This window comes from Stegostoma tigrinum, chromosome 12 (genome assembly GCF_030684315.1).
Source record: "Stegostoma tigrinum isolate sSteTig4 chromosome 12, sSteTig4.hap1, whole genome shotgun sequence".
Lineage (NCBI taxonomy): Eukaryota > Metazoa > Chordata > Chondrichthyes > Orectolobiformes > Stegostomatidae > Stegostoma > Stegostoma tigrinum.
Genome location: NC_081365.1, coordinates 32,273,204 through 32,298,806, shown reverse-complemented (window position 1 = coordinate 32,298,806; position 25,603 = coordinate 32,273,204). Strand labels below are relative to the sequence as shown.

At 39.0% G+C, this 25,603-nt stretch overlaps 1 protein-coding gene and 1 long non-coding RNA gene across 3 annotated transcripts in view; one reads left to right on the top strand and one right to left on the bottom strand.

Moving 5' to 3' along the window:
• si:ch73-264p11.1 (uncharacterized protein LOC100000923 homolog) overlaps positions 1–20,228 on the top strand; it is a 47,908-nt gene extending 27,680 nt beyond the window's left edge. For both annotated transcript variants that reach the window (XM_048540951.2, XM_048540950.2), the window contains exons 3-6: positions 1,548–1,747; positions 3,824–3,887; positions 12,314–12,464; positions 20,083–20,228. In XM_048540951.2, the coding sequence (XP_048396908.1) occupies positions 1,602–1,747; positions 3,824–3,887; positions 12,314–12,464; positions 20,083–20,123 (402 nt within the window). In that variant the 5' untranslated portion in view covers positions 1,548–1,601 and the 3' untranslated portion in view covers positions 20,124–20,228. The remainder of the gene's footprint in view (positions 1–1,547; positions 1,748–3,823; positions 3,888–12,313; positions 12,465–20,082) is intronic.
• LOC132210438 (uncharacterized) overlaps positions 5,380–25,603 on the bottom strand; it is a 41,076-nt gene continuing 20,852 nt past the window's right edge. The window contains exons 2-3 of the long non-coding RNA XR_009446548.1: positions 8,178–8,287; positions 5,380–6,876 (exon numbers count right to left, since the gene is read on the bottom strand). This is a non-coding gene — a long non-coding RNA (uncharacterized LOC132210438). The remainder of the gene's footprint in view (positions 6,877–8,177; positions 8,288–25,603) is intronic.

The following is a 25,603-nucleotide window of genomic DNA, read 5'->3' as shown; positions in this document are numbered from 1 at the left end:
TTCACTTTGGACGGAGTAACAGGAATACAGAGTACTGGGCTAATGGTAGTGTGGATGAACAGAAAGATCTCGGTGTCCATGGCGTTGTTAAGAAGGCGTACAGTGTGTTAGGTTTTATAAGTAGAGGGATTGAGTTTCGGAGCCATGAGGTCATGTTGCAGCTGTACAAAACTCTGGTGTGGCTGCACTTGGAGTATTGTGTACAGTTATGGTCACCGCATTATAGGAAGGATGTGGAAGCATTGGAAAGGGTGCAGAGGAGATTTACCAGGATGTTGCCTGGTATAGAAGGAAGGTCTTATGAGGAAAGGCTGAGGGACTTGAGGCTGTTTTCGTTAGAGAGAAGAAGGTTAAGAGACGACTTAATAGAGACATACAAGATGATCAGAGGATTAGATAGTGTGGACAGTCAAAGCCTTTTTGCTTGGATGATGATGGCTAACACGAGGGGACTTAGCTTTAAATTTTGGGGTGATAGATATAGGACAGATGTCAGAGGTAGGTTATTTGTTCAGAGAGTAGTAAGGGCATGGAATGCCCTAGCTGCAACAGTAGTAGACTCGTTAACAGTAAGGGCATTTAAATGGTCATTGGATAAACGGTGGGGTGGCACGGTGGCTCAGTGGTTAGCACTGCAGCCTACAGCGTCAGGGACCCGGGTTCGATTCCAGCCTCGGGTAACTGTCTGTGGGGAGTTTGCACATTCTCCCCGTGTCTGCGTGGAATTCCTCCAGGTGCTCCGGTTTCCTCCCACAGTCCAAAGATGTGCAGGCTAGGTGGACTGGCCATGCTAAATTGCCTGTAGTGTTCAGGGGTGTGTGGGTTATAGGGGGATGGGTTTGGGTGGGATGCTCTAAGGGGCAGTGTGGACTTTTTGGGCCGAAGGTCCTGTTTCCACATTGTAGGGAATCTAATCTAATCTAAACATATGGATGATCATGGAATAGTGTCGGTTAGATGGGCTTCAGATTGGTTTCACAGGTCGGTGCAACATCGAGGGCCGAAGGGCCTGTACCGTGTGGTTATGTTCTATGTTCAATTTAGAATAGTTGTCAAACCTCAAACTTCCAGTGCATCATACCTACTTCATCTATTTGTACAGCTATTGAATTGATAACTTCTGTCTATATATAACCATGTTTCTTTGTTTTGCCCAGCTAATAGAGGGATAGACCCACATTGGTCTCTCTTGGCAAGGACAAAATACCACCCCGAATGCCGAGACATCCATTATCCTTGTGCCCACTGTGATTTAAGGTGTCTTTGGGATTCAATGGGAGCCACATAGTTTTCCCACACCTATCTTCTTTACTCTCCATCTTCAGTCCGCCTCCCCCTCTCTCCCTATTTGTTCCAGTTCCCTCTCCCCATCCCCCTCTCTGATGAAGGGTCCAGGCCCGAAACGTCAGCCTTTGTGCTCCTGAGATGCTGCTTGGCCTGCTGTGTTCATCCAGCCTCACATTTTATTATCATTAGTAGTACTTCATTTTACTTGTTACAAGAAGAATAAAGTAACATTCTTATTCTTTCTTATTCATGGGACAAAGAACAAGATTTCAAATCTAAATGGAAGCGAAGAAATGAGAAAAAGGCTGGGCTAAATGTCTGATGTGATATTACTCCCGTATTTTCATGGAAAGATCAGCAAAAAGGCCTGTGAAGCTTTATTTGCAGCAGAGGGGAAAGATGGAAATTATTTACTCCGAGAGAGTGAGACCATCCCTAATGCTTTGTGCCTCAGTGTCTAGTAAGTATGAATGCAACAAACCTGTTTTACTTACAGGTTAACCGTTACTTACAGTAAGAAAAGGTCAAAAAAATTTTTCAGCAAAGCTATAATTTTCCAAAGGAAACAGACAAATGTGTCCTACTCTTATTTGTCCTCAAGTAACGTATCTGCTACGCATGTTAGTTATTTATCAGAAAAAAGACCACTGACCAATTTTCTCATTCTCTTGTAATTCGAAAACATTTGAATATCTCAGCTCAGATCAACTAATTCTGCGTTGGGAATTAAATCTGAGACTCTTCGGCTTTGCACATTTCAGTTATCGTCACTTTTAATTACTTGTACTTAGATGCATAACAATTCTTTCATAAGAATTAATTTAAAGCTTTGGAAAAGATCTGTAGCTCGGGTTGTGGATGATGTTGTTGACTTGCTCACGAGCTGGCTTCTTTTTGTTCAGACGTTACGTCACAATGCTAGGAAACATCATCAGTGGAGCCTCTGATGAAATGATGTTCTTCTACTCCGCTTGGAACTTATCCTATCTGTCTATTATGTTGAGTACTTTTATTTCTGATTTTGATCTGTTTGGGTTTATATATGGGGTCCAAATCCATATGTTTGTTGATTGAAGGAGAGCGGAGAACCATGCCACTAGGAATTCCTGTGTGTGTCGATATTTGGCTTGGGCTACTATGGTTACTTTGTCCCTGTTAAATATTTAGCCTTCATTGTCTGAATGCATCGATATTAGTTTGTCCTGACGTTCTGATGGCTAGTTTCCTTCCTGTCTGTCTGATACAATGCTTGTGGCAGTCGTGGCACAGTATTTTGTAAACCACGTTCATTCTGCATGTTGTGGGAATGGGGTCTTTAATCTTTGTAAGTATTTGTCGTAGTGTGACCGTGGCCCTGTGGGCCACCATGCTTCCTTGAGGTATGAGGAGTCTTGTTGTCAATTCTGATATGTTCTTGTCAAGACCCCATATAAAAATCCCCACAGATCAAAACTGGAAGTGACAGTACTCACCGTAACGGACCAGACAGTACAAATTCCAAGCGGAGGAGAATAACATCGTTTCATCAGAGGCTCCACTGACAATGTCACCTAGCATGGTGATGAAATGTCTGAGCAAAAACAAGCCTGCTCGGTGAACAAGTCAACAACCTTAAGAAATAATTGAAAATGTAACTTGATGTTTTTCCTTTGTATTTTCTCTCAAATTCGTTCAGCAAGATAGTGAAGGATTGAGAGTTGATAATCCAGAGAATTATATTATACTACTTTAAAAGAGTAAGAAAAGACCATATTCTTTCTTATCAACTATTCTTTCTTTTGAAATGACAGAATCCAAAAAAATGCTTTGGCATTTACTGATAATGTTGTTTTTGGTTGAAATTATGTTATATGCAAGTGTAAATGGATTGTAATTTTGGCATTGAATGCTGCATATTTTTTTGGAGGAAAGAAGTCTATTAATTCAAAGGAAGTCCAAAACTTACATTCATTATCAGACTTGTGAGAGTGGTTTATGGCTGTAGTATGATTCAGAGAGGACATATAATGACACCAAGAGGTTTATGGAATGCCAGAGTTTCAGGAAATTTACGCTGCTTATTAACTACAGTTCTGTGAAAGTGGTTCCATTAATATCACTTGATACAGATGCAAAGACACTTGATGAATGGGAAAATCATAATTTACTTCATTCTTGAGTCTGATGGGACCTCAGCTCCAGACATACATGTCATAATGCCAGCATAGATTTATAAAACAGAAAAAAAGAATTTCCATTGCTGGTGTGAAGACTCATTAGGCACGGACATGATGTATGGAAAAGAAAAGACTAACCAGTAAAGGAATATCACTGAATGTGTCATTTGTACTTATGTCCACTTCAGACCTGCTTTAGCAGCAATGTTGAACAAATATTTCTGGCTTATAGTGTTAGCGGTGTCTTAAAAATATCAGATGCAAAGCATATGCTGGTCTTAAAATTCACTCAACACTAGTTGTATAAATTTAGAAATTTTGCAGTTTAGTAATCAATATGGTGCAGATATACTCATGGATAATATTTCTTTCTTGTTTAGCTTTCAAAAAACTGTATATACGTATAGAATTTTTAAAAATCATCAAGGACGTTTTTTGGTTCAGGTAAGAATGCAATTAATGTTCTTTGACCTACTACAATGCTTTTGACTGGACTATTTAGCACAGAAAATTATTTTTCAAATAAATGCGAGATAATTTTCTGATTAGCTTTTAGCTGTCGGAAGATCCAGACTGTTGTCTTAAGCTATGGTTCATCAATCACATTATCGTTGCCAGTGCACATAACATAGATAATGGACTCTAAGTTTATTGGGCATATAGTGAACTCATCTTTCCAAGCTCAGAAACATGGTTTTGCATACAGTCAGCATGATGCCACAATAGAAAAACTTGATATAAGCAGACAGACTCTGAAATCTTTAAGTTCCCCTGCCTTTCATAAATATACATAGGCTCACAGAAACTCCTTGAAGTTATCAGAAATTATGGATTTAGGATACGGATGACAGAAGAAATGAGATCAATTTTTTATCCTATCTCCATAATAAGTTGTGATTTCATTTATCGAAAGTGAACATCTTAATCACTTTAACAAAATGCTTTTAAAATTAATATTCTGCTAATATAATAGACACAATGTAAATTGCGGGCACATGACCAAATTTTTCCCATTTTTCCAATATAGGGAGATACTTCTTGTTCACATTTTTCAATGATCAGACATCATCATCCATATTCAATAAAGTTACAAAGATTTTAAGAACATTTGTTTTGGTTCTTTATAACCAGAATAGTTTATCTTATTTAACTGCTTGGGCATGTTCCTCTATTCAAATAAATTAAGTGTTACACTAACTGTACGAATTATGCAGTCCCAATAAATCCAGCTGGCAATAGTATTTAAGTGACTAAGTAAATGGAAAAAATTCTTGAACACACATATTTCAGGTATCCAACATCACAATCTATTTCCGGGACCTGCTTATGTAAATTTTTAGCAAGGTCCGCTTTTGCGTCTATGATGGCCTTTTCATAAGTTATGACAGAGTGAGGAGGAGTGAATGGGTTTTTTTATTTCTCAACCTCCTTGGTTGGTCGCATTAAAGGCTTAAGTTCTATTTTTAGCATTTGGCAATACCATTCTCTGGAGAAATTGTAGTTAACAAACACATAAAATGCTGGAGAAACTCAGTTAGATCTACTAAGTTTCTCCAGCATTTACTGTGTTTGTTTCAGATTTCCAACATCTGCAATATTTTGCTTTTATTAAAATGTAATCAGCTACATTTTACAATGGCGTAATGAGCCAATCACAAGGTTTTCATGAATTTAAAAAAAACCCATAAAAATACAATGTCAGGCGTATTGTCTTCAAGCAATCTCATACATACAGAGGTGCAAAGCTATAAAAGGATTGTACAAAAACAAAAGTTGCTGGAAAAGCTCAGCAAGTTTGGCAGCATCTGTGAAGAAAAATCAGAGTTAACATTTCAGGTCCGCTGACCCTTTCTCAGAACTCAAGGGTCTGATTTTTTAACTCTGATTTTTCTTCACAGATGCTGCCAGACCTGCTGAGTTTTTCTAGCAACTTCCTTTTTTATTCCTGATTTACAGCATCCACAGTTCTTTTGGTTTTTATGAAGGGATGGTGCCCAGTATTAAAAGATAAAAATATATATGCTTTGAAGCACAAGTTCTTAACTGACCACAACTGGTTTCAGGGACTATGAGCAGTAATTAATATTGCAGTTCTTGGTTTCTTGATATTTCTTTTCAACTAGTGTTGTCACTAGTTTTTCTTCTTGAGATGAAGAGATAGCCTTTTATTAGTTCTGCAGTCAACAATCCATCTCCTTTACTTTTTTGACACAAGATGCTGTTTGAAATACAATCTGGTTGTACAGTATTAATGGACTCTTACAAATGCAGATTATGTTTCATTCCTAGCATGTGCCGATTCTGATGATGGTGCAAATCTGATAGGAGATGAGGGCCTTCTGAATATTTTTGAAAACTATTGTTTTCCAGAGTTTGGAAAGGAGGGTGGGGTTCATATGCCTCAGAGAAACATGTTCATTTCAGCTCAGACTGCCTCTTAAATCTTTTGTTTCATGAAATGTGGCCAACTTGTAGGTCAGCTATTGCCTGTGGCCATTTTAAGTTAGTGATTTTAGTCCCTACTTAAAGTCATTTCAGTCTATGAAAATCCAAGGTATTAAATCAGACATTGGAATTCAAAGATAATAGTCTGTATTTATATCACTGTGACATTGCCCATCCAGAAAAAAAAGAGACACTTCACAATACTTGCCCTTCTTGTTTTCAGTTCCATTACAAGGTCAAATGAAATCACAATGCACTGACATTCCATATTCACTCTCTTTGTCTAAACTTTGTGAATCTAAATCTAAGTGAAAGGAAAATACTGCAGATGCTGGAAATCTGGAATAAAAACAGTAAACACCAGAGAAAATCAGTAGGCCAGGCAGCATCTGTGGAGAGTGAAACAGAGTTAGTATTTCAAGTCCAAAGACTCTTCTTTGGAATTTCTTCAGAATACTCCTCGGATAGTTTTAGATCCACATTCAATGCCATCAAGTGCACACTGTCATCTTGCTCTCCATCGACACCACCTTGTGCTATCTCAAATTTGTCCTGGTGCACAGTTCATTTTCATTACTTGTCGCATTCGATGCCTTAACAAGGAACATTTCCACTTCCTTTCAACTATATCCATGTGTCTGAATCAGTCATTCTTCCAAATTTCATTACAGGTTGTATATGGATTTGGATGTGTATCTTACATGTCACTCACATTAAACTGATTTAACTATGAGTTTTGAAACTTGGCTCATTTCTTTGATCTCCCAGTGGGTAACTCTGGTTTGAACGTGATGATATGCCCCTGTAATCTCCACGAGAGGTGTCTGCTTGGAGAATGTTCCCTTCCTTTTTCCTTTTGTTTTGGGAACAGTTTTTCCCTGAACCTGCTCAAATTCTCCAGCTTCTGTTTTGGACTCATTTGGCTTTTTCCATGAAGTGAGGCTTCACCTTCACTTTTTCCAGGCCTGTCTGAGAACTTCTGTGGTCCCTTTTTAAAGTTACAATGGACATATCAATTAAGCAGACCTCTGGTCCTGTTCTACTGTCCTCCCTCATTTTTACTTGTTCTTTCTTGCTGCCTTGGGTTGTGATGGATCTAACTCCAGCCCTTTTTGACTTCTTCACAACATATTTTTCTACCTATATTGGTGTCATCTGTGAATTCAGCTACAGTGCTTTTGCTCTCCTCACCTAAGTAATTTATGCAAATTATAAAAGGTTGAGACCTCAGCACAATCTTAGGTTAACGCTCCACTCATCACACCCTGCCAATCAGACAAAGACCCATTTATGTAGCCTTTATTTTGTGCCAGCCAGCCAATCTTCTGTTCATGCTAAGATGCAGTACTAGCATTTATTTTCCACAATGTCATTTTATGTGGCACCATGTCAAATGCATTCTGGAAATCCAAGTGCAGTATGTCTACATGTTCCCCTTTAGCTAGAACATAACTTACTTCTTCAAATAAGTCTGAACACGGTTTCCATCACAAATCCATGGTGACTCTTCCTGTTACTTTGAGTTTTTGTAAGTACCCAACTGCAATGGCTTTAATTAGATTCCAAAACATTCACTATGACAGACATCAAGATTACTGGCTTTAATTTCCTGTTTTCTGCCTCCCTCCAGCCTGAAGGAATCTTTTACTGAATCTAGGATTTTTTTAAGATAAACATCAACTTCCAGAAGTCTATATCCGTGTTAATTATCCTTCTTATGGCCTTGGAATTAAGTCCACTTATATCCACAGACTTGTGACATTACACCACCAACAACTTGCTTTGTCCAATTTCCCTGGTGATCGTAATTTCACTATGCTCCTTTCTTCTTTCCACCTACTTATTTACAGCTGTTAATGAATGTTCTTCGTCTCATCCATAGAAAAGACAGTGGCAAAATATTTGTTTATTTCATGTCACATTTCCTTATTATCTGCTATCAACTCCTTATTATCACTCTATAGAGGATCAACACTCAGATGACATAGTCTTTTCTTTTCATATGAGTAGGCATTCTTGCTATCTGTTCTTACATTTCTAACTAGCTTCCTCTCATACTCTGGTTTGTTTCTCATGATTGACACTTAAGTCACTCTCTGCTGTTTTGTGCACTTTGTCTAATCATATGTTCTTCCATTAATCTTTGTACAGCTATATGTTTCTTTCTTTAAGTATAAATACTTTCCTTAACTTTTTTAGTTAACTGTGGATACTGCATCCTCCTTTTAGAATCCTTTTTAAAGTGAGAACATATTTATTGTTAATATATAGAATACAAAAACATTTTACCTGCAGCTATTCTAATAATCCTATTAATTTGCTCTCATTGTTTCCACGAAACGATGTTTCTTGCGTCAAAAACAGAAATTACTGGAAAATCTCAGCAGGTCTGGCAGCATCTGTGGAGAGAAGTCAGAGTTAGCACTTCAGGTTGAGTGACTCTTCCTCAGAATCTTATTTGACTGGTGTAGCTGACTCAAAGGGCTGAATGTCTCCTGTTCTGAATTTTATGTTTATTGAATAAGTCAAAGCCCATTTTTGGAGGAATTTTATGAGGCTTTGAAGCTTGTCTTGTATGCTATAGTAATTGATGTGTTGGGGATTACTCAGGCTTTCTAGAAGCATTTATATCAATGTACTTCCTTTACGCTGGCTGGTAACATTGTAAATTTCTATGATCAGTTCCCCAATTTGGGTCGAAAGCATTTTTCTTGAATATTGAGAAGCTACTGCCATAAAAATAACGAATCTAATAAATTAATTTTGAGGCTTAATTATGTTTAGAAATAGAAATACAAACACATATATTTGTACAATTTAACAAGTTTGGTGCAGTTTAAAATTAGACCTTCTAAAATACTGAAACAGAATACTTGCTTATATTTAAACTTTGTTGGATAGTGAGTGGTCAAACCACATGTGCTATATGGTGTTGAGCATTTCAGATAACTGTCACTGATAAGAACCTATGTTGACTATTTATTGACGCATTTTCTGGTTTAACATCTATTGTTCTCCTCTATGCCAAGAAACCACTTTGAAATAGTTGTACATGAGAAGGGGAATCATTATCGTCACAGCAAGCAACTTTCTTCAGACAATGGCAGTGCAGAATGTCTAGTTTGAGTGGTTAGGCTTTATTCATATTGTAGCAGCAGTGTTTGTGAAGGTGGTTCTATCCTTGCACAACCAAGGCTGGAATCAAAAACTACCCTTCCGTTTCAGCCTGCAGTTTTGTGTCATGTACAGACTAGATTTAATAGTACTTTCATTTTATTTCAGATCTCTAACATTTATGATTTTTCTTTTTATCCCATCCAATTTGTACTTTTAAAGCATGAGTGATGGTTGTTGGTCTATACGCAAAAATGTTACACTTTTTCTTAAGCATAATATAAAATGTTGGTCACAAACTATGGTCAGATTGTGTAATTTTTGCGTATTTATACAAGGGAACTGGGTGGTGCCATACACAGTGCACTGTCTTTAACTTATAAATTAATTAGATCAGAGTTGAGAGCAAATTCTGTTGAACATATTACTGCAACTTCTTCACATCTGAATGATAAAAAAAGCCCCAGGTTGCTAGCATTCAGTTTCCAGAAATCAGGCATTCGCTCAGCTCCAGGCCAGGGATGGCCCCGGTGGTGTCAGCACTAATAATTTCATTGAAATGCACACTGAGACACAGGAACAGCAGGCAGGTTTAAGGCATTCAGGAAACTGACTCAAAGGTTGGAGGAGTGCACCAATAGTATCTGCACTGTGCTGCCTCTGGCACACTGACATTTGATTGCCTCTGTTGACAGGTTGATGGCTGCCATGGAGGACCTGGTCTGTACACTCAGAGTCTCCAGAGAGAAACACAGACCTGCACTCCATTCCTCTGCCATAGGTGTTCAGCACTGATGCAAGGTAACAGGGAGGTGAGGGACATTGACCTCATTACAGGTGCCTTTCCTAACTAGCAGGCTCCCAGCAAGAGCAGGAATACATAAGGCAACCTAGAGGTCTCCTCTCAGTGCACCATAGAGTTACATACCCTCCACCTCCACCCTGCCTGCAATGTGCAACACTGTGGGAGATCCTTTTGAGGACTGATAATCTACATGTGGCCAGGACACTCTCTGCATATCTGGACCCCTCTAGGCACAATGGGCCCTGGAGTCACTGGTCCAAAACTCCAAGACCAACAGGTTTTACTACTGGGCAGGCTCCCTCCAACACAGCTGCAAACCCAGGACTGTACCTAGATGTGGTGGAAGGCGAAGGAAAAAGCCAACCATCTGAGGGTGTGTTGGTGTCAGGGGTGAAACTTCAATGTAAATGCGTGATCACATGTATACATATTGACTTTCCATCAGCAGGGTGATTAACTGTCATTAAAGATTCAATTACTAGGATAAAGGTCGAGAGGTTAGCCATGTTGAGTGCCACATAATGTTCTAACCCTGTCTGAGTAATAGCTAGCCACCCATATAGGCATGCAACTTTTTCACATTGAATAAAGGAGCATCAGATGTTGTGAGACTTCCATTAGTTTTTAACCTTAACTTTTAATAAAAGTGTGGCGATCTCCCTGACCAGCACAGTGGTCTTTTGGCACAACATAGTGTTCTTCAGCCTGGCCACTTGTAAACTTTTCATCATACACATTTGAGTATATGTGGCAACAAAGCTAATTCAATTCAATTCAAGATCACCGCCAACGCCTGCACAATCTTCTCACCTATCTTTTTAAGACTCTGAGCTGTTGTCCATGTAGTTTGGGTCATATATCCACCTCTAGACCTTTTGATTTCCCTAGCTTGGTGTTGGCCATTACACTCACTTCTGCCCTCTGACTCTGTTGAGGTTCTGGTAAGCTGCTGGTGTTTTTTGCTGTCAAGATTGATGCAAAATATCTATTCAGTTTCTCTGCCATTTCTTTGTTCCCCATTACTACTTCCCTAACCTAATTTTTCCAATGACCACTGTCCATTCTTGCCTCTCTCTTACCTTTTATGTATCTAAATATATCCTGCAATATTCTTTTACATTACTAGCTAGCTTAGCCTCATATTTCACTCTATTGATTTTTAAGTTATCCACTTCTGGTTTTTATAGGCTTCCCAATCCTCTGGCTTCCCACTATTCTTCACCGCATTGCATCTTTTTCTTTTGCTTTTATGTTGTCCCTCACTTCCCTTGTCAGCCCTGGTTGCCTTGTCCTCCCCTTAGAATGTTTCCTCTTCCTTGGGATGAATTTTTGCTGTGCTTGCTGAATTACTCCATGAAATTCCTGCTAGTGCTACTCCACCATCTTCCCTGCTAAGGCTTCCCTTTCAGTCAACTCTGGCCAGCTCCTCTCTCATGTCTTTGTAGTTACCTTGACTCAATTGCAATCCTACTGCATCTGGTTCTAGGCACATCAGATGTACTGCAAGGCTATAAGTTCTGAATGAGGTGGTAAAGTACCAAAAAGTAAGGTAAGGTAAGCTAAGGCGAGGCAAGGCAAGCAAAGCAGAGACGCAGTGAACATCCAAGTAGAACAAAGTGAGTGAGCACTGAAAGAACCAGCTAGGAGCCCTGACCTGCACCCCAACTCTAATCCATTAGATAGGTGCCTGTTCCTTTGCTCAAAGTGGCCTATCAGGAGCATTCCATGTCAGTGTGCTCCAAAGTGTAGTACTAGAATGGATAATTGTATCCTAATTGGTGGTGGAGATATGCCATGATGATCTAATGAGGCTGGTGCATATCTGATACCAACCTCCATGGATGAAAGATGCAAGCAGTTGCATCTCATGGACAAGGCTTTGAGATGTTGGAGACTGCTAGCTAAGGAGGAGATTCAGAGGACCAGTGAGCTGGAGCTGTCAGGTTTTCACTCCGGTTTTCATGCTGAAAAATTGTCATTGTCTAATTTCTTGCTCCTGCATGGCTGTTAACCAAACAGCATAGAAATGAAGTGAGATTGCTATTCAGATGTTGTGTGAAAAATTGGACTTTTTCTTCTTGACATCAAGAATCTCATGTTTTGATCTTGCTATAATTTCCCAACTGGCTCACCATTACCCATGTCGTTCACGGGCTGGGAGAATTCAGCCTACCTTGTTTACTATCACAATCCTTTCCGGAACAAGCATTCACTGAAAATAAAGTTAATCTTGACATTGCAACGTACGGAATCTTTTAAGGAATTTCACCTTTTGCTTTTATGCAGGTGGTTATATAAAAGATGCACGTGTGATGAATTTCATAACAGTGAAAGAGACACATAAAGATTGGAAGCTATAAAAGAAACTTCATGTGTTATTTCAATATGAAGCTCTGTTGGTTGCAGATCCTTGTCTCTGAACAACACTCGGTCAAGTAGACTGTTCAGTGTGCATGAATGGATTAAGCCACTTTTTAACAAGATCTATTATATTTTCATTGTACAGGCTGGACATGGAGTTAAAGAAAAGTTCTTCAAAAGCCTGCCTGATTTAATTGCTTACTTTAAAAAACCTGACAAAGGTCTAGTGATTCAGTTAAATTGTCCTCTGGAAAATAACAAAACTAAACAGGAAGATGAAGACAATGGATATGAAGGTATGTGGGATCTTCCTGCTTTTCAATTTCTGTTTTTTTCATGCAGTTTTTGTAGAAGCTATTAATCTGATGGATAAAATAAGTGAATAAGTCAGAAATAGTTTAGAATTAATCCACATCCATTACCACAGATTCAGATAGAATGTTAAATTTGTGCAGACTACTAATTTAAATAAGGGAGTGTAGACTGAATTTGGCTGCACAATTTAGTAAAGGATCTAGGTTTAGATGTAGTTAGCCTGCCAGACAATACTTCTTAAAGGTGAAGGGGCATTCTGGTTACAGATGTACTAGAAATGACTGGAAGGCATTCTGGCCAGGAAGAATGCAGACTAATAATACACCAGGGCAGAAAGTATGCTTTAAAGATGCCTAGTGCATCATTAGAGGATTTACTACAGGAGGTGATCGGGGGAAAAGATTGTCTCCATATAAGGTATCAGAAGGCCCTCCAAACAGGTACTATGAGGCAATGGGAGCAGAGAGCTGTTGTGTCAAAGTCAGCAATGAAGCCTCAAGTTCTGCAATGTAGCCCCAAGATCTGGGTTCAGTTCTGTAAGAATTGCAATGATCTCACATAAGTGGCCAGGGGAATGTATTTTCAATTATATACTTACTTACAAACCACTTGGTTCACATGTTCATAACCACTTCACTCACCTACCCAGAATTTCCATCAATCGTAACCTAAATCACGTTTAGAGTTTCACAATACCTTCAACACTCAAGCTGCAAGCTTTGCACAACATTTCACATCTGCACATGTATTCAGCAATGACAAGCACTTTGCATAACACTCACTGACACAGTTACCTCTCTCATGACATTTGGTAGCAGCTCTGAAACAACAGTAGGCTGATAGACATTGGATCTTCAATCCAATGGTGAAGCTGGTACTGGCCATCATGGAAACTGACACAGACTAGCAGCAGGGATGGAAAGATTAATGATGACAGTATGTTTCAACTTAATTCACCTCATACTCAACTTCTAATTTACAAACTGACGAAGGTTTGAGCATACACCAACTCCCAATACCCTAACCCCCAACATAAGCTTACCCTTGCACCTTTCTCCTTTCAGATTACCAACAATCGTCATCTGCTGATGTTTGGATCAAGGGACCAATAACAATGAAACACAGTCACACAATCTCACAATCACCAGTTTGGATATAAATATTGCACGTACTTTAGACCAGCAGAGTTTGGAGTCTGCATGGAAGTAGCACCTTCATGAGAACAGTTATGGATTTGATCATGATGCAATATTTGGTGGCCGATGACACAGCTTCCACTGCTGTACATCATTCAGTCATGCAGTGAAAGCTCAGACTGAGATCATGAGATACATGGTCATTGCTATCCAAACCCAGTTTGTGTCATGCAAGCTCATGAACTGCTGACATCACAGCTACTGATGCCAGTACTCAAAGGACCATATTCAAAGAGTTTTATAGCAGCTCAGCAATCTATCCTCCAATGGATTACAAGGATGGCTGAGATGTCACCTCATTTAGTGGCTATGTGGTGTCTGAGCTGCTGCCCTTTCTGAGGAAAACAGCATTTATCCTCTCACATCCAAGATCTTGCTCCTGTCTGTCCACTAGAAAGTCCAGACTGTTGCCAGCTTATGATGAAATATTGCAGTTTGAATCCAGGTTTTCTGATGAAAGAACAGAGGCAGACCATGGGCTGTCTCTCCCATTGACAGACAGTAGCTTTGGTTCTGATGCTACATTAAGCCTCTACCTATCTGCCTGCTCAGACAATATTAAGGTTTCCCCCATCACCTGCGTGTCATATAAGCAATAATAAGGACTTTGCCCCATAGTAGCAGGCTTGTGCAGGATACATCAGGTCACAATGAATTATAATGCACGCCTGGCAATTAAATCAGGATTCCCCCAGAGTGCGTAGGAACTGCAGATGCTGGAAAATCTGAGATAACAAGGTATAGAGCTGGATGAACACAGCAGGCCAAGCAGAATCACAGGAGCAGGAAAGCTGACATTTTGGGCCTTCTTTCAGAAGGGTCTAGGCCCGAAACTTCAGCTTTCCTGCTCCTATGATGCTGCATGGCCTGCTGTGTTCATCCAGCTCTGCACCTTGTTATCTCAGTTCCTCTAGAGTGCTCCAGGCTACTGATTTATTAGCTATGCATCCAACTGGTCTGTTGAATTGTGTGGTGGCAGAGCTCTCATTCTGTGTCTGTTGAACATGCATCTGGGTTGCCCTTCAGCATTATACAACAGGTGGTTAGTATGGTTAACGTGGAAGGAGTCCTGTCAGCCCATTGAGTCCATGATGGCTCTCTGCAAGGGTGATTCATCTAGTCTTACTGTATTGTCCTTTCTTTGTTTTATCTTGAGGTGCTTATACAATTCATTTTGGAATGCACAATCTGTCTTTACCACCCAATTACGCAATTTTAAAAATGTCTATCAAATCTCCTCAATTCTCTTAGATCTAGAAATCTTCAGCTAACCAATTAGAAAAGCAAATGAACTGTTGGCCTTTATTACAAGAGTGTGGAGAATTAAAGTTACACAGTCTTGCTACCACTGTACAGGCATTAGGCAGCTTGGCCACATCTACAAAGCTGTGTACGGTGTCCACTCACTTAGGGAGGGGTATACTTGCATAGGAAACAGTTCGAAGTAGATTCATTAAGTTGGCTCCTGGGATCAAGTTGCCCTGTGAGAAATTTTTGATCAAGTCAAATCTACATTCAGTGGAGGTTAGGAGAACTATGGGAACTCTTATTAAAGCTGCTAAGAATCTGAAGAGGCTTTTCAAGTTAGAAATTCAGAGGATGTTTCCCTAATGGGGGAGCAATGACTAAGAGACTTTGAGTTGAATTTTCCCAGCCACTGAACAATGTGGGCAATAGTGAGTCATTTGGAAAATATGATGAAATTAGAAAAATTAGATCCTCAATGTTGAGAACTTTATCCAATCAAAGTTTGAACAGTGAGATGATATTCTCACTGTGACTGGCAGTCCAGAATGAGCATTGCAGTGCAGAGGTCTTGCAAATTGATAAGAAGTGAGCTGTGAAGGTACATAGAGGCTGGCATGTCAGATGCCATTGTCTGTGGATGTGGGTGTGCGCCTGGTTAGTCCCCAGAGTGTGCCCTGAGATGTTGGTTCCCAGTTTCCAACATGGACAGCCTTTGGAGTAAGCTGTGAGCTAGGTCTGCCAGGTGTTCATTCCGGTTTCTTTATCATGCTTCCCCGATGTCAAGATTATTTGGTGAGTTTGGTAAAATGAATGGCTGAATATTAATAAGATGGGCGGTGGCATTAATAACAGGTTTAACCACTGCTTAGTGAGAATCTCACCATACCACTTGTCAAGGGCATAAAGTATGGTGTGAGTTATTCCCAATTGCGAGATGGGCCTCACTGCACTTGTCTCCCAATTCTGCCATACATTTCACGATAGCCCATGATAGCTCAGACCCCTATAAAATTCTGCCTAACAGGTATCCTCAAATGTTAGTAAGGGGGGTCTTTGCTGGGTCAAAAGGCTCTTTATACAAACATATGAATGAGAAACAAAAGTAGGACATTCGGCTCGTCGAGCCTGCACTGTCATTCAATAAGAAAATGGCTCATTTGATGTTAACCGGAGTTCTACATTTCTTTAAATCCGTGATAATTTTTCATTTCCTTGGTAATCAAGAATCGACCTTCCACTGTCTTGAAAATATTCAAAGATTGCACATCGACTGCCAATAAGCTTACATTTTTATAAATGACCTGGATGAGGGCGTAGAAGGATGGGTTAGTAAATTTGCAGATGACACCAAGGTCGGTGGAGTTGTGGATAGTGACGAAGGATGCTGTAGGTTGCAGAGAGACTTAGCTAAGCTGCAGAGCTGGGCTGAGAGGTGGCAAATGGAGTTTAATGCAGACAAGTGTGAGGTGATGCACTTTGGTAGGAGCAACGGGAAGGCAAAGTACAGGGCTAATGGTAAGATTCTTAGTAGTGTAGATGAGCAGAGAGATCTCGGTGTCCATGTACACAGATCCTTGAAAGTTGCCACCCAGGTTGACAGGGCTGTTAAGAAGGCGTACAGTGTTTTAGCTTTTATTAATAGAGGGATCGAGTTCCGGAACCAAGAGGTTATGGTGAAGCTGTACAAAACTCTGGTGCGGCCGCACTTGGAGTATTGTGTACAGTTCTGGTCACCGCATTATAAGAAGGATGTGGAAGCTTTGGAAAGGGTGCAGAGGAGATTTACTAGGATGTTGCCTGGTATGGAGGGAAGGTCTTACGAGGATAGGCTGAGGGACTTGAGGCTGTTTTCATTAGAGAGAAGAAGGTTGAGAGGTGACTTAATTGAAACATATAAAATAATCAGAGGGTTAGATAGGGTGGATAGGGAGAGCCTTTTTCCTAGGATGGTGATGGCGAGCACGAGGGGGCATAGCTTTAAATTGAGGGGTGAAAGATATAGGACAGATGTCAGAGGTAGTTTCTTTACTCAGAGAGTAGTAAGGGAATGGAACGCTTAGCCTGCAACGGTAGTGGATTCGCCAACTTTAGGTACATTTAAGTCATCATTGGACAAGCATATGGACGTACATGCAATAGTGTAGGTTAGATGAGCTTGAGATCAGTATGACAGGTCGGCACAACATTGAGGGACGAAGGGCATGTACTGTGCTGTAATGTTCTATGTAACCCTCTGTGATGAAAAATGTTTCCTCGTCTGTGAAATAAATAGGCATCTCTTATTTTTATGACCCCTGGTTATAGATTCTTACATATGAGAGAACATTCTTTCAACATCCACTCTTTAGTCCCTTTGGGATTTTATATGTTTCAATTAAGTCACCACTGAATTTTCTATATTCCAGAGGATACAGACCTAGCTTGTCTAGCCTTTCCTTATAAGGCAATGTGCTCATTCCAGGTAGAGCAAACTTTGTTTCAACAGGCACCCTATCAACTAGCACTCTTGATAAACCGGCAAAAACTATTTACCTCAAATACAGTGATGTCTGAGTATTTATGCCGTAAATGATATATAACAGTAATGTGTATACCCCTGCATTACATTTTTATTATTTACTGTGTATTTTTACGTTGATCTTAGGAGATGTGTCGACAGTTTTACATAGATTCTTTCAGGGATGTTGATATTTCGAAGCTTCGCTTGACCACAGTTTACTGCGGTTATGCACATCTCATGATTATCCGGGATATTTGATTAACCGGCACGCTCCTGCTGCCAAAGATGCTGGTTAATAAAACGTTTGCTGTATTAGTCTGGAAAACCTTCTCTGAACTGCTTCCAATGCATTAACTTCCTTCCATAAATACTCTACACACTACTCCAGATGTGGCCTCACCAATGCCCTGTGTAACTAAAACATAACCTCCTTAATCTTGCATTCAGTTACCCTCACAATAAAACATAATATTCTATTAGCTTCCCTGATCATTTGCCGTATGTATATACTGGCCTGCTGAGATTCATACCCTAGGATTCACAGGTCTCTCTGCATCTCAGAACTTTGCAATCTCTCACAATTTAGATGATATGCTTCTTTTTTATTCTTTCTGCAAAAATGGACAACTTCACAATTTCCAAAATTGTACTCCATTTGCCAGATCTTTGCCCTATTACCAAACCTATCTATATCCCTTTTTAGGCTCCTTACGTGCTCTTCACAACTCACGTTCCAACCGATCTTTGTTTCCAGTGCCTTGGTAGATGCCAAGTAGTCTGTCTGATTTCATTCCTTCTATTAGGCTTTGTGTAGTTAGATATTACTGAGTAACCTGCTGGGCCATTCCTAAGGCATTTTAGAGTCAACATCATTGCTGTGGATCTGGAGTCCTAAGTAGGCAAGACCAGGTGAGGACATTAATAAACCAGGTGAATGTTTTTGACAATTGACAATGGTTTCATGATCACAGTAGACCAGGTTTTAATTCCAGATCGTTAACCAAATTCAAATTTCACCATCTCCAATGATGGGATTTGAACTTGGATTCCCAGGACATTAGCTTGGGTCTCCTGATTACCAATGCAGTACAGCAACAATCCCACATGCTACCAGCTCCCCTACATAGTTACTGATTTCTGAACACTATCAGTAAGAAATGTCTACCTCTGCTGCAGAATTCCTATTTTATGAAATCAGTTGTGTAAGGTTGCATGTGCAAAAAAAATTGAAACAATAGTTGGCATCTGACACATTATTACATTTCACATTTGGAAGGTCGAATTTGAAAGCTGAGTACAGGATTAAGGATAGGATTCTTGGCAGCGTGGAGGAACAGAGGGATCTTGGTGTGCAGATACATAGATCCCTTAAAATGGCCACCCAAGTGGACAGGGTTGTTAAGAAAGCATATGGTGTTTTGGCTTTCATTAACAGGGGGATTGAGTTCAAGAGTCGTGAGATCTTGTTGCAGCTCTATAAAACTTTGGTTAGACCGCACTTGGAATACTGCGTCCAGTTCTGGGCGCCCTATTATAGGAAAGATGTGGATGCTTTGGAGAGGGTTCAGAGGAGGTTTACCAGGATGCTGCCTGGACTGGAGGGCTTATCTTATGAAGAGAGGTTGACTGAGCTCGGTCTCTTTTCATTGGAGAAAAGGAGGAGGAGAGGGGACCTAATTGAGGTATACAAGATAATGAGAGGCATAGATAGAGTCGATAGCCAGAGACTATTTCCCAGGGCAGAAATGGCTAGCACGAGGGGTCATAGTTTTAAGCTGGTTGGTGGAAAGTATAGAGGGGATGTCAGAGGCAGGTTCTTTACGCAGAGAGTTGTGAGAGCATGGAATGCGTTGCCAGCAGCAGTTGTGGAAGCAAGGTCATTGGGGTCATTTAAGAGACTGCTGGACATGCATATGGTCACAGAAATTTGAGGGTGCATCCATGAGGATCAATGGTCGGCACAACATTGTGGGCTGAAGGGCCTGTTCTGTGCTGTACTGTTCTATGTTCTATGTTCTATGTTCTATGACTACTGCTTAAGAAAGAAATGTAAGCTCTTGACTGCTCAATGACAGAAGTAATACTGGGCACATTCTCAGGTGAGAGGTAGGCTACTTGCAGCTGCAAAGCTTGCCTCCAGTTTACAACATGGTCTCAATTCAATAATATATTACTTAAATGAACTTTTTTAAAAATGTAAGGTAAAAGAGGAACTATAATCGGGTGGAAGAGTGGTTTGCAGCAATTTAGGCCATTGTAGTGTCATCAAGCCTAAGTTTTATTAGATATTTTGCTTTCAGCCACTGCCAAGCATTTCATGCTACCATTTTCTTTCTTTTTCCAGAATGCTATAGTTTATATGAGAAGTTTACATCATTAATAAGTTATTGAAGACAATATTATCGGAAATATCAATTGAGCTACTTTGAGTCATCTCCTCGCAGCTATGTGGTATAATTACCAGGCATTCACGGTAACATGTGCTTAAACCCAGTTAGAAATGGCATTGGGTTGCAGAGATCTAAAAAGAAAATAAAGTTGGAACAAAAAAGAAGTTGGCAGAAAATAGATAAAAGCAACTTTGAAATGATTTAAACATGATTTCAATACAATCTCACAATTTATTATTCACTTGTTTTTATTTTTATTTTGCAGAAGTTAATGATGCTGACTATGTTGAAGTACTTGGCGAATGAAAATGTTCAAAATTGTTGAACGGAAGAACAATTTTCTTTCTTCTTAAAGTAATATAATTGTTGCAAAGTTGGGTAGAGCACTTGTGGATTGAGAGGCAGGAATTTAGAATTTGGTGTTTGTAAAATGATAGGGAGGAGAAAGCATTGCATGGTCCCTTTAAAAGATGATGAGATTTTTGTAAGATTAGAAATGTAAACAAATTGCCTGTGAGCAGCTTGAAAGTTTGGTAATACATAGAAAGGGTGTTTTCGTTTTAGGCATCATAAGGGGTGTCAACCTCTGCTTTATAACAGATTCACCACTTCTAACTTTTTTTTAGAGGTCTGGGACACTAGTCCCCAAGTCTATTTAAATCTGCTGGAATCTTTTGTTCCCTAAATCTGTTCATATCCATTCAAATCCCATTCATGGATCTGTCCCAGCCTACACAAATCCTCGACCCGAGGTCTAGGGTATGATTCTCGCTTGGAGTGTGAGAGGTCTTGGCTTGATAAACTGGATGTGCCCTCAATCTGTAATGAAGTGGAGGTTTAGCCCCCTCTCTGAGGACTAAAATCGAAACTCCCAAATAGGAACGCCTTGCCCTATAATCTTGTTCAAAAGGAGTGAACAGTGGTGTAAACTGCCTTTCAGGAACTTCTGGTGGTTAAATAAAATAAACCCCTGACACTCATTTTATGTATCAACAAGCAACAATTTATTTTGTCTAACTCTAACAGTGAACAAATTAACTAAACTATTAACAAACCGAATAATCACTTCCAACTACTATTCCCACATAAAATAAGTTTCTAATGGTATGCTGTTTCAACAAATAGAAGTCCCACTTATCTAAAATAAAATAAACAAAATAAAAATACAATGTAGTCTTTTGAAATTAAAGCCAGATTATGTGTTGACTAGAATGCCAGTGCCTTCTCCGTCGAATGTTCTGTCAAGAATGCTTCCTCTGTCATTTGTTTTGCCAGGAGGAATAATTAGTTGTGCCATTGGTACTTTTGACATTTAGGTGGTGCTTTCTCTAAGACTTATAAGAGTGTGAGAGCCAGTGATTCTCTGTTGAGAGCTGAGAGTTGTTAACTCTGGCAGATGGCAGTTAGTTCTCCCTTCCATGTCCAACCACCTTCTTCTTTTATACCCTTGATGACATATCAACTTCTTGCACCAGGATTTGACCTATGTTGTCAAAACCTTCAGATTTAAATTTATAGAGATGGTAGGAACTGCCGATGCTGGAGAATCTGAGATAACATGGTGTGAAGATGGAGGAACACAGCAGGATTTTAATTTAATTGGTTTTTGATACCCAAATGCCTGATTAAAATTGATTGCTAAATTCAAAACTTGTTGTCTTGGTAACAAAACAAAACTGCTGGTTGACTGCTAACTTTATGGCCTTTTGGTACAAAAGGTTCAATTCAGGTGCTCCCTATGTACTTTCAAACATTCAAACTGGTCACAGACATTTTCTTTATATTTCTAAACATACAAAAAGCACATCACCTTTTAAAGGGACCACACAATGATTCCCCCCACCCAGCATTTTAAAAATACCAAATTCTAACTTCTTGCCTCTCAATCCACAAGTACTCTATCCAACTTTGCTACAACATGTTGGATTTTGAAAAACTGTGACATTTATATAGTGGAACAATTTGTGCATCATAAGAATGTAATCACTTAACCTGGACACAATATGCATATGGCAAAATGAACAGCTCCTTCAGCTCCTCTTCACCCTAGCAGCAATCTTCATTTATTATAAATGTACCTTTAAATGTTTTTTATAGTCATGGATTTTTAAAAATTCTAAGCAACTATAATTTGCTTTGAAAATCACTCTTAATGCCCCAATTTTGAGTCAATGGCAAACTGATAACACTTACTGCTGACTTCTTAGGAATTGCCCAGGATTGCATTTCACATTTCCTGGTGTTAGTTTGATTCTTCTGCAAACAATAGGGGCATCAATACTACCAGGCAGCCAATTAAAGAATTCTCAGAAACAGGAAAATGGGATATAAAATGCATTGGTTATCCTTCAGTTTTTAATCAACTCCTAGAGAATGAATTGAAGATTGGAGTGCACACTTAGGATTAAGACAGGAAGTGAAATATATTAAATAGAAATTTGAAAGTGGTTTTATATTAAAGTCCTATGACAGGCTACTTAAAGAAGAAATTTGACATTTTAAAAATATAATATTAGACTTTGAGGGCTAAAATGTTTGTTCAGCAGCAACTTAACAGCATTACCCCCGCAAAAGAAAAATACCCTTGGAAAGTGCTGGCCTTTTGGGTTGAAAAGGTCGACAGAAATTATTCTAGATTTGATTTAGAAATACTGCTGGAAAATGCGTAGAGAAAGTTCTTACTATTTTCATTTGGGTTTCTTCAAAAATAAGGAAAGAAAGTGAGGGTTCTAGGTTATGGTCCTGGTCGTTATCCTAAACTGATTAAAGTCACAGTTGTTAATTGTTAATAGAAATCCTACTTGAATAAGATTTTTCATCTTTCAATCTAATTTCCTCTCAACATGTAAAGAATAATACTGTAGAAACTCAGCAGCATCTGTGGAGAGAGAAATAAAATAATTGTTTCAAATTCAGTTGGACTGCCCTTTGGAAACCCTCTCAATCTGACTGGGAACTATGCTCAATAAATGTGAGAACCAGTTTGATCTGGTTTCCACCTGTTTGTGAGTGGGTGAGAGAGAGAGAGAGAAATGGAAGTCCAGTTTCCAATTGTCACATTAGCAGAAAAAATCATTTGTCACTGCATGAATACGGAAATCTTCTCAACAGTTTGAAGGAATCGTAAATTCGAAAGCTAGTTGCACAAAAACATGGCATTTCTGAATCACAGGTTTCTGTAGTTCTGAAATAAAAATGTCTTGATGGAGTGGAAAGGCACTGAAAATAGGAATGGCAAATGTAAAAGTAAAATTCAACAATGTTGATGAAGCTGCTTTGCTGATTTTGTCACAAAAGAGCTCAGAAAATCAAACTTGACGGATGACAGTTGAAACATAATATTAAGATCTTGCCAAAGGTCTTAGTGACATGCTTTGAAGAGTGATATGGCTAAATGTATTCCTGTGTCAATGGAAAGTGAGGTAAGGGCTTGACAACAAAAAGCTGTATAGATATTGACCAACGCTCTGGTAATGCATGGACTAAAGAAATATTTCCATTTTTTTAGTTGATATCTAAGGGACTGTCTTTACAATTGTGATGAGATTTACCTTTTCTACTCTGTTATTCCTGATCAAATTACGCAGAGAAGAGGAGAAGTTTGTGGCAAAAAATGAGAATGTACATTATTACTGTTAGTTAGAAAATTGCCCTTGTCAGGTGAAAATACTGGTTAGTGAGAAAAACAAGAACCCACATTCGTTTAATAAAGTGGAAACTTCTCAAACCTTTCATGAAAGCAAACTACTACTTCAGAATATAAACAATTTGGAAATAGTTACAGTCTTTTATTGCCAAGCTGAGACAATGGTACGTTCAGTAGATTTTTTTTCTTTATTCTTTGATAGGATGTGAGTGGTCTCTGGCATTTTTTTCCCATCACTAATTCATTCTTGAATTTAGTAGGCTTTTTCGGAGGTCAGTTAAGAATCAAGTATGTCACTGTGGATCTGGAATCACAGGTAGGCCAGACAAGGAAAGTATTTCCTTCCCTGAAAGGAACAAGATGGGTTTGAACAATAATCAACAATGGTTATGGTTGCCATTAGATCAGCTCTTAATTTCAGATTTATTCATTCAGTTCAAATTTTGTCATAGAGATTTGCACCTATTTACTCAGGATGGTTTTGTTCTGATAAATACATATATCCCCACATGACTGGGGGCTCATTTTCAAGAATTAGTTCTAGAATTATCAGTTATACGAGTAATATTTGGACTGATCAAAGAAACCATAACTGATTTAATGAGCCATCTGCAGTTTCACTGTACTGGCCACGTATGCTTAAACATGCATTGTTTAATCTTTAGGCCGAGCATCTAGTACTGGTAGGATCAACCTTGCATTTATATTCCATCAGTTACCATGGTGGGTTTTGAACCCTGGCCCTAGAACATTAGCCTGATCTTTGGATTACTAGTCAAGTGACAATATCCTATTTCGGCAGGCCACTTGTTATTATGTGAATCTGTCGTTCACAAGGGAGAGTGAAAATTTTACCACCCACTAGCACTTGCGTCATCAAGCTGCAGGACCAGCCAAGGTGCCATTCATAGTCTGAAGCAATGCTTCACCTGAGCAAAATGTGTTCCATTTTAGATGCCACTGAGGAAATGGTCATTCCACAGGTAGTGAAAAGCTATCATGTGTTAGAAGCTATGCAATTATCCACAGAGTTTGGAGTTCATGTAATGAAAGAGAGAATGCAAAATTTAATAACTTTGGACTCCTATCAAAAGTAAATGTAAGATTCTTTTTAGCTAAAGCTTGAATTTTGAAAGATCAAAAGATAAAGTATTTTTTAATGTGATGTCACGTTCACCTTTTTAAAATTTTGCATTGACTAGTTGCTGCATTAAACTTTAATGTTCTTTAAACTTTAAAGTGTTAAACTATGTAACATTGTTTTAAGAAATTATTCAAAATTTAGCCAAATAAAATATTGTGTGTTAGACCAGCCTTGCCTGGTTTCTTTTGTTTCATGCTTTAGAGAAATTCCTGTTTTATTCTAACTGGCAAGATTGTTTCTGAATAGATCTATTGCACTTTGCACAAAGTAGAAAGTAAGGAAATATTAAATGTTTACGTATCTCAAAGAAATTCAAGTTTTCTCCATAAAGAGTCCATTGTCCTTGGAGGAGTGATATGGATAACTCCATTTGAAAGAAGAACAGTAATTAACGGAGTCAGTTTGGAAAATCATTGAATAGAATTGGGAACAATGATTGAAAGTGGGAAATAATATTAATTCCCAGTTTTGCTTTAGTCAGATAAGTACACTTACAGCACAGCAGGATATGGTCCAGAAGCCGCGGAAGCAAAATGTGAGAAAAATTTTGAAGTTTTATACGTTTTCAACAATGTGTGGAAGTCTAGATCGGTTACTATATACCCAGATCCTTGTCTGTAAGATATCTTGCTAAAAATTGAAACCTGGGCTTTAGAATTATTTAGAATGACACAACATGTAAACACATGAGAAAATCACTCCCATAGACTTATAACGATTTCTAACATTCTGACTGAAATAATTTCATTTGGCAACGTATGTCTGCTTTCATCTGGTTGTTCCTAACTGATCTTCATATTGAATGAGAAGTGGATTCAGTGGCCCATGTAGCATACTCATCAATCTACTTATGTTCTCATGCAATCCTGAGCATAGCACAATCAAGGTTGGCTGCATTAAAAGTAATTTCCACATTTGTACTAATACAGGGGTTAGCCCCTAGTTGAGACCCTAGCTCTGTCCTATGTGCCAGAGAAGTTTCTGCAATGGTGAACC